This window comes from Phacochoerus africanus, chromosome 4 (genome assembly GCF_016906955.1).
Source record: "Phacochoerus africanus isolate WHEZ1 chromosome 4, ROS_Pafr_v1, whole genome shotgun sequence".
NCBI lineage: Eukaryota > Metazoa > Chordata > Mammalia > Artiodactyla > Suidae > Phacochoerus > Phacochoerus africanus.
Window position 1 is genome coordinate 103,745,744 of NC_062547.1, and position 9,919 is coordinate 103,755,662.

Consider the following 9,919-nt stretch of genomic DNA (forward strand, 5'->3'; position numbering starts at 1 on the left):
ACCCATCATGTCTTGAGGAGCATTTGGGCTTTTTTCCCAGTTTGAAACACTGCTTCATTCTTTTAGGGGTGTGTATTTTCTCACTCTGAGCATTTATTATCACATAGTAAAACACAGTAGATGAGATAGATGAGAACTGCTTAGGTTCAAATGCCAGGCCGTAGTATTTATTAACTGTGTATGTAACTGGGGCAATTACATAACCTCAGCTTCTTAAACTATAAAACCAGGATATGTAGTAACGGCCTATTTCAAGCATTGTTGTTTAAGAATTTAGAACATTACCTAGTACACATGAAGTATTGATACATTTATTGAGTATATTCTGAAATGTATGTTCATTTTCATATCAAACAGCTCAGTTTTTTAAGAGTAATGAGGTATCTCCCTACTCAAATTATCAGTTTTTGAGAGAAAAATCAGTCTTCAGAATTAAAATAAATTGTACTAGAATTTATTTCCTAAATGTCCTTACTATGTCAAGAACTATTTATTATTATGTGAGCCTATATTTAAGCTTATCTCACTGGTGAATTTTTCCTTCATTTAAGAAAATGACAAGCTTTCACTCTGTTAATGAGTGTTAGACTAACCCAAAAACGTGTATTTCCTGAATTGCCACAGGGCTTTAGTTAGGAGACCAGTACTGGTTTAAATTCAGTCATGAATAATTATTTTGGAAGCTAAATCTGCTTTGCTCCTCAGGTTAATGAAAAATAGCCTCAGCGGAGACATCATTCGCACCCAAAAGCTATCATTTATCATTAGGACAGTGGGCCGACATTTTCCTGGACACTTACTGGCATGGGATTTTGTCAAAGAAAACTGGAATACGCTTGTTCAGAAGTAAGTTTCTCAGAGATACTGACTTTTCATATTCTCGGGCTCTGCATTTGAAAGAAGTTCCCAGGGTTGGATTGGTTCATAAGAGTTATGTTTTGCTATGAGAGGAAAAATGCTTCAGGGACAGTTTAACTAAAACACCAGAAATATTTACATTTGTAAACATAATTCCATACTGCGAATCATTTAACAGTGGTGTTCCGCTTAAGTACTAATCAAGCCCAACCTTGCCTGACACCAGTTAGTTCACTTAGCTTGGCCTTGGCCATGGACTGTTTCAGAAAAGCTGTTTAATTACATGTGTTGAAAATAGCTCCTCACTTCCAAGGGATCAGTTAAGAACTCACACCCAGCTTGACTGCACATGTGGCTCCTTTTTTCTTTTAAAGCAGTAATGACACTTCTGGGTGTATGATGTGGTTTTTGAGTAGACAAATGGAATAATTTACCTGGACCTCCCTGACTCTGCCTTTGCCTGCCATTTCCTCCCACTGGCAGTAGGTGTGTGGAGGACATCTCCTGACAGAGCCAGCCGCTATTCCCAGGAGCGGGATCCTCTGCCTTACATTCTGCATTCCCTTTGCACTCAGCAACTTTGCTTACCAGAAGCTGACTCATTATTTTTGCTTTTCACTCTTCTATTTGCCTTTCTTCAGGTTCCATCTGGGGTCCTATACCATACAAAGTATTGTGGCTGGATCAACTCACCTGTTTGCAACAAGGACACATTTTTCTGAGGTTGGTTGTGTAAAGTGCTGTTTGGGAGACTGGGTAAGCCTTTCCCCCTCAGGCTGCTCAGTTTAAGTCACATGGTGGCTGCTCATGCCAAATCCTGTCCCTCTGTCTGCCTTCATCAACTCTAATGATTCTGCACTGGAATGATTTCTAAAGGATGGATATACAGCAATGAGGAGAAATTTCTGATTCCATTTTCAACAGTATTCCTTTGTCTCATACAAATAATTTTTTGACTTAAGATCAACATATTTTAAGTTCCTTTTTAAGTGGTGATTAAATTGTTCTTAAAGAATTCCATTCCAGGGGTAAATAAAATTGGGCACCAGTCATAAGTTTAGACTCTATCTTATTTACTGATACTTAGCCCTTTTTTTTTTCTATTTTAAATTTTATGGGGTTTTTTTTTTTTTTTGTCTTTTTAGGGCCACACCTGCAGCTTATGGAGGTTCCCAGGATAGGGGTCGAATTGAAGCTACAGCTACTGGCCTATGGCACAGCCACAGCAACACAGGATCCTGGCCACATCTGTGACCTATACCGAAGCCCACGGCAGCACCGGATCCTTAACCCACTGATCGAGGCCAGGGATGGAACCCACAACCTCATGGCTCCTAGTCGTATTTGTTTCTGCTGCACCACAATGGGAACTCCAGGAACTCCTCTATTTTAAATTTTAAAAATTTATCTTTTGGGAATAGGGGAATTTGTTTTTAAAATTACTTCAGATTCTACCATATTTGATGGGGACCTCTATGTAAAAACTCCTTATATATTAAAGTACATCTCGTCTCTTAAGACATCAGCAGAGCTTTCACTAAGTTAAGTTTATTTGAAAAGGAATATTCACAGTTACCTAAGATGTGGCATTCTTTTCTTCTTTTGAAATACTTCTGTGTGCCACTTACAGGTCCAGGCATTCTTTGGAAATCAGTCAGAGGCAACCTTTCGTCTTCGTTGTGTGCAGGAGGCTTTGGAAGTTATTCAGTTGAACATCCAGTGGATGGAGAAGAACCATAAAAGTCTGATGTCCTGGCTGTAGCATTCACACCTGCCCCTCATTCTGTCACCCACTCAGAGAGCTTGTTAACTTGGGCTCTGCTGCTTTTGCAAAAGCCAAGGTGAAACCAGGATGGCTGCTGAGTTGTTTGCACTCTTAAGGAGTTCTCGTTTGCTCAGGGCCCATCTGTATTTTTCATCTGTCTTTTCTGACATGTCTTTGGCAGTGTGTAGTTATTTATTACAAAATTATATTCACCTGTATGCCAACCATCTACAAAAACAATGGGTAATTTTTCTACTTTGAAGATATTCAAATGGGGGAAAACATCTGTTTGGAATTCTGTTTCTTAGAATCTGGAAGGTACTGACATCATGAAATAAGGAAAAAGCTGCTGTGGGAGCCACCATCTTTGCAGGCTGCTGATTTGTTAGCCATTTGTTGCTTCTTGTTGATGTTATTTGAATGTGGTTCAGAGTTAGCTTCAGAAAGTATGATAATGAAGTCGACGAAGCATGCAACCGTAGAACCTCAGGTGTGCAGATCTACTTTGATTTGGGGTTTTGAATAATCCTTTATTTTCTGGAAAAAGTTTATAACTACTTTTTTTTTTCTGAAGACTAGCCAGGTGCTACAGAATTTTTAAATTTTTGTTGTATTGTAAAGATAAATAGCAAGGCCAAAAGATTAAATTTTCCAAATATTTAACCCTCTCTTTTTCATCTTTCAGAAAAATATTTCAAACTGAGTTAGCATTAATTCGAATTATTTTACTCATGAATTCCAGTATTCTCCAAATCTGTACACCTTTAATCACTCCCTGCCATAAGTATACCTTATGTTATGAATAAGTATTTCTACATTTATGGCAAAAGCATTTTTGAAATACTGGTGTCTCTTATTATGGCTTTATTTCTAAGAATACCATTTCAGTTGCTTTTTGGCATGATAGATCATAGAAACTTTCTCTGAATCATACCCATGATGTATTTTCATTTTATATGATAGAGTCACATAGTAGAAGCATATTTTAAAATAGGGCCTTTGGAAAATTGAACATTTTTGTTTGAAGTTCACCATAGTACCTTAAAGGAATAAAGAGAATGTGAGTAGGAGTAAGCTGATTTAGGTTGAATATGGTGGGCTTTGAATGTTTTCTACTGTCAAAAATAGTACTTTTCTTTATTTAAAAAAAAAATCAAAGTTTTGTTTTGTCATGGCCAAACAGATTATAAGAAATGGTGAAAGAAAGAAAGAAAGGAAGAAAGAACGAAAGGAAGAAAGAAAAAGAATCCAAAACTCTATGGTAATTTTACTCCTTCTAAAGGAGAAACACTGTACTTGAATTTTTTGAGCTATGCAGACTTAACCTAGATTGTTGTGTTTCTTTGGTTCTTAAGAGAAAAGTTTTCTTCCTAATAATTCTTACACTTTATATTTTGCTTGAAAACATCTACATACATAAAAAGGGTATTTACCCATTCTTGAGCACGTAAAACACTCCACACAATCAGACAGTGGGAAAGGTTCCTTTTTTATTATTATTATTCAGCAGGTATAAAGGGAGAATATTGGGACTGTGTAAATTATATTTTATTTTATGAAAATATTTTTATATGACAAAACTTAAGAGGCTGGGAATAGAAGCTAAAAGATAGCCTTCTTTAGTCCTAGTATGTTTTCCCCCAATTTAGTCTATTCTAAATTTGCATTTATCTCTCTGTTTTAGAGTGGAAAATATTATTACCTGAGAATAGCATAATCATCTGAAAATGTTTTCTTGAAACTAGGGTGATTATAGGTCTTTATTCCTCTTGTGCTTCAGTAAATCAGTGATAATTTAGTTGCCATTCAAAAGTTAGTGTGTTTTTATATTTTTAGAGTGGGGAAAAATACTAAACTTTTGAAGTTTTTTTTTTTTTTGGTTGCTGGTTTTTTTTTACTATATTACTAAAGTCCACTTTGATACAGAATTTAAATTTTGCTACTTCTCAAAATCGGTTAAGAGTCTTTAGTTTTACCTGCCCATCTTTACATTGTTCCTGTAATGTCTGTTAATTCTGCATATGGCAAATCTTGTCTTGAATTATATCATCCTTTCCTGTGAATGTGTGTGTGTTGGGCGGGGGTTGTTATAATTAAAACCTGATCAAAACATGGACTAAAAAAGAGATAATTCGTGATCCATTTCTATCTTTGTATTCAAAAGCCACTCATTCCCACGACAGCAGATCCATACCATTTGTTGTTCACTTCAGATTTTCCCATGGATTTCCATACTCTTTAATGTTATGTTACCCCATCCATTCGGGGCTTTCAAAAACTAACTCTGAGTCAGGAATATAAGGGTACATAATAGGTATAACAGGAGTTCTCTCGTGAAGCAGTAGATTAAAGATCTGGCATTCTCACTGTAGAGGCTCAGGTCACTGCTGGGGTGCAGGTTCAGTTCATGACCTGGGAACTTCCACCTGCTACAGGTATGGCAGGGAAAAAAAAAGAATAGGTAGGACATATAGTATAATAAGTATAATTGGAGCTTTTGAAGTTATTTTCTCCAAAATTTTATTTAGCCACTGTATTTCTCAGCACTCACATAGACTGAAGCACAGCAGTTGTAGAATGCTTTTTTATATGAGCACATAGATCCATGACACAATTAAGTACTTGTTCGACAAGTGTTAGATTCATTGCAGAGAGATAGTCTACTTGAATTAATAAAAAGGCACATCACACTAGATTATTAGGGAAGACAATAGGAAATCTGACGTTGTAGAAGGAAAACACTTGGGAGAGCTGAAAGCCTATGCAAGTAGACATCTAAGGAGTCTGATTTTGTTAATATCAAGAGATTAGAGACATTATGTTCAAGCAGTGCCTTCCTCCATCTTGTTTTATATAAACCTTTTCAAGTGAAATTGTGTTGTTTGCCATTGTTTTAGTGCTCATGAACTTTCTTACCATCACAGGTTCTACTTGACTCTAATGTTCTTTGCCATTCATGTTTTCAACTTACTGGACTTTAGCCACTGTAGGAACAAAGAGCCATCAGAATAGTTCTGGGTACATAGAGGGAATTGAGCTGCATCAGTCTTAGTGGGTACAGAACAGAATCCAGAATATTGGAAAGTAAGAAATGAAAGTTAAGTGCTGAGTTGGTTGGATGCTGGGTAGCCGGTTACTGAGTTGGCTTTTGAGAGTCTGCACCTGGAACAATCATCTGCAGTAAGGTTGCTGAACAGTCACACAAGCCCATGTATTTCATGGGGCTGCAGGGAAGGTGTATGCATCGCAAGAGAGGTACCATCACCATGGACACCAGTTCCCCAGCTGAGTTTGAAAAATAGGACCTGAATTTCATAGGTGTGATATGGCTCCTCTTTATCCCCTCAGCTTTGTTAATTTTTTTAAATCGAAATTAACTCTCTTTAACGAGCTTCCTTTCTCCTTCCATCCCCTGCACCCCCATTTGTACTCTAAAAAGCTTATGTATATATTTTTTGCTGGGTTTTGCTTTATTTGATTCTGTGCTTCATTCTCCACACTGGCAAGTAAGTACCAAACAAAGAATGGAAGTCTAAAAGTATGATAAACCTCCTCTTCTCCCTTATTGCCCGCACGGGCAGCAGCTAACGGGATAGTTGATTGATTTATTTGAGTGATTCTTTGCGAATATATTCTTTTTAAATGTACATACATGTTTTGATATGTTTTTATATTCTTTAATTTTTATTATATTTTGTCCTGACAAGAAAAGTGAAATAACTGTCCTACGAAAATCTTTTCTACCCTTTCTATTTTGCCTCTGTGGGCAAGAGCTACAGAGTAGTTATTTGATTTCCTTTTTTTGGAAGATGGTAATACTGGGGTAAGAGCAGAGTGTGTTCTTTTTAAAAATGTGTACAAATGCACTGCTATTTTGTGGGTGTTGTTTGATGTTGTATTTCATCCTTCTCATGGGTAAGTAGATATCTAGTGAACCATAAAGGTCCAAAAGTATGACAAATGTCCCCTTTACCCTTCTTCCTGTTGACCATGTGGACATTACTGAGTAGTTGTAGTTCGTTCTGATCTAATCGAGTCTTGAGGAGATGGGGGTTGGGGGGAGTGTTGTATAGCCTTCTTTCAAATGTACATAAATTATATAAATATTAAGCTACTTTGTAATATTTCATTTTATATGTGTTCCTTTGCATGAATGCACATGTACTAAATGAAAACTGAGCTTCAGAGTATGACACATCTTTTCCCTTTTCCTCCTTGCCTCTTTGGGCAATAGCTAGTTTGTTTTGTGGCGTGGGAGAGAGTGGGGTATGTACTTACTGTATATAAATAAATATACTACTTTTGTATTATAACAAATCCATTTGGTACTATGTCCTTCTCATAGGACATGAAAGTACCTAATGAGACACGGAGGTCCGCATGTATGACAGTCTCCTCTTGTCCCCTTCCTGTGTTGCCCACGGGGCAATGGCTAGTAGAGTAGTTGCTGGAGTTTGGTTTGGGGGGGGGGGGGTGCGGGTGGCAGGCAGGGCTGTGTACTTGCTTCTTGTATATTCCTGCTTTTACTACTATGTTGAATCCTTTCATTGAGTGCCCAGACTGTAAGGTACCTAATGAGACACAGGAGTCCGGATGTATAACAGTCTCCTCTCATCCCTTTCCCTTGTTGCCCGTGTGGGCAATGGCTAGAGGCTTAGCTAATTAGTTTCAGCCCTTCTTTTGGGGGATGGGGGTACTTTTTAAATACATATATTCATGTTTTTACTTATTATATTTCACTGGGTACCAGTCCTTCACTTGGACGTATGGGTTGCTAGTGAACCATGCAGTTCTGTATGTGCAGCAGTCTCCTCCCCTCCCCCTTTTATATGTAGGCAATAATTTGACAGAAGTTTGAGCTTTTGAAGTTTGGTGGGGGCAGGGGTGGAAAGGGACTAAGGGCAGGATATATACTTTCGAAACCTGTACATGTACAATGTGTTTCTACATTGTGTTTTTGTATTTAGTACGCATCCCTTGCTTGCATGTGGAGGTCCTGATGTATGAAAATCTCTTCCCCATTTCTTGGTGCCTCAGTGGGCAATAGTTTTAGTCTAGATTACTATTTTTACCTCTGTCATGCCCTCCGCTGCGAGGATAGGAATATGTACTTTTTAAAATGTATATAAGGGGTTTTTGTTCCTCTTTCCTGTTACTTCGTTTTGTACCTAAACCTCTCCATGGATACTTAGGCACATGATGAAAATTAAGGTTCATTCTATGAAAAAAATCTCTCCTCCCCTTCCCTTCTTGCCTGTCTGGGCAATGACTAGCATAGTTGTTTTGACTGGGGTCAGGGTTGGGGGGTGGGGAACAGGGTGGCAGGGGATTTCTGGGCTGCATTGTTTTTACATATATAAATGTCTGTGGGTTTTTTGTTCTCTCGCTTCAAACCTAGTGTTTTCTTTCGACTTCTAGAGGCCCAGATCCAGAGGTCTTTGTTTTTCACCTTCCCCTATCACCTGTGTGCCTGGGCGTTAGTGTAAGAGTACTTTAGGATTTGGCTTTGTTTTTGAGGGTTTTAATGGGGCATGAGCTTGTTTTTGCCTCTTTTAGTGTTTTTGCCTCTTTCAGCATTCATTTTGAACCTAATCTTCTGCATGACTATTTAGGAACTTAATGAAAGTTGAGATTGATTCTGTGAAAAATCTCCCCTCCCCTGCCCCCTTCCCTCATTGCATAATGGGCAATGGAAGAAGATATGGTGGGGAGCACGGGGGGTGTGTGTGTATACTTTTAAAATATATGTTTGCTATGCCTTATATTCTCTCATTTAGTACCCAGTCCTTTGCTGGGCTCTGTAGGTACATAGTGAAACGTGGAGGTCCAAATGTATGATAGATCTCCTCTGCTCCCTTCCCTCACTGCCTGTGTGGGCAAGAGTTTAATAATTGGATTTTTTTTTTTTCCCCTGAGGGAGGGATTACTGGGTGGGGTAGTGGTTAATGGGAAAGAACAGAGTATGACTTTTAAGAAATGTATACAGAGTTCCCGTCGTGGCGCAGTGGTTAACGAATCCGACTAGGAACCATGAGGTTGCTGGTTCGGTCCCTGCCCTTGCTCAGTGGGTTAACGATCCGGCGTTGCCGTGAGCTGTGGTGTAGGTTGCAGACATGGCTTGGATCCCACGTTGCTGTGGCTCTGGCGTAGGCCAGTGGCTACAGCTCCAATTCGACCCCTAGCCTGGGAACCTCCATATGCCGCGGGAGCGGCCCAAAGAAATAGCAAAAAGACAAAAAAAAAAATGTATACACAGGTTTTCATGTTACCGATCTTTTAAATCTAGTTCTTTGGGTGGATGTCAAGGTACTAAATGCAGATTGAGGCTGAGCGTGTGACCACTTTTCCTTCTCCCCTTCTTGTCTCTGTAGGCAACAGCTTGTAGAAGAGTTGTATGTTGTGTGCTTACTTGTCGTAGATGTATGTTTTTGGCAGGGGCACAGTCTTAATACATAGGAATGTTTTCATTTCTCATTTTGTATTTAGTCCTTCACTGGCTATGTAGGGACCTAGTGAAAATTTTCATAGATTAGCAGATTACTTCTTCCTTTCACATCTATTTTCTCCTTTAGCTGGATCTAATATGTTGTTTTGTGGTTATTTTGTTCTCTATGATATATGCCTTTATGTATACATATGTAATTTGCTTTTCTTCCCTCATTATTTTCCTTGAAATGCATTCAAGCCCTGGATCAGTATCTAACAGAAAAGTCCCACCAATCCTGGCCCTCTGATCTAAGGTTGCAACACTGTGGTGGTGTAACTAATGCCAGCAGGCATGTGGCAGACAAGATGGGAGAGGACACTTGGATATGGTTGAGTTGTGAAAGCTAATTAGATCCAGCTTTTCTTAGGTTGACCCAGACTGAATGAAAATGGTGAGAAGGGACCTATACTTTGGGAGTTCCAGAAAGTCCAGATGGTAAAGTATGTTTAAATTTTTTGCTGATTAATGACTAGTTTATATTACTGAAAGATTCATCAGCAAATGTGCTGCCGAGAACTCATTTGCAGACCCTTGAGAGTAGTTTCTTTCTGAGGCCTGGAATTCTGATCCATTTACAGAAGTCCGTTACAGTTCCATCAGTAGCATATTCTTTTGTACTCGGTAGAACTTATCTTGGCTTTTGGAAGGAATCTTTTTGAGTTATTGCCAATATTCTAATAAATGACAACACGGGCCCCAAAACTAATCCGAAAAGAATTTGGGGGGCAAGCCCTTCTGTCTTCTAACACCTTACACATGGTAGGGCGAGTTGGCCCTTTCCTACCCAGAGCTGTTCTGTGTGGCTGCAT

The 9,919-nt window shown here is 38.7% G+C and overlaps 1 protein-coding gene across 1 annotated transcript in view; it reads left to right on the forward strand.

Annotated features, from left to right (window-relative positions):
• LNPEP (leucyl and cystinyl aminopeptidase) overlaps nucleotides 1-6,745 on the forward strand; it is a 97,368-nt gene extending 90,623 nt beyond the window's left edge. Inside the window, exons 16-18 of the mRNA XM_047778350.1 lie at nucleotides 706-846; nucleotides 1,500-1,581; nucleotides 2,489-6,745. Coding sequence (XP_047634306.1) covers nucleotides 706-846; nucleotides 1,500-1,581; nucleotides 2,489-2,620 — 355 coding nt within the window. The 3' untranslated portion in view covers nucleotides 2,621-6,745. The remainder of the gene's footprint in view (nucleotides 1-705; nucleotides 847-1,499; nucleotides 1,582-2,488) is intronic.
• The last annotated feature ends 3,174 nt before the right edge of the window (nucleotides 6,746-9,919 follow it).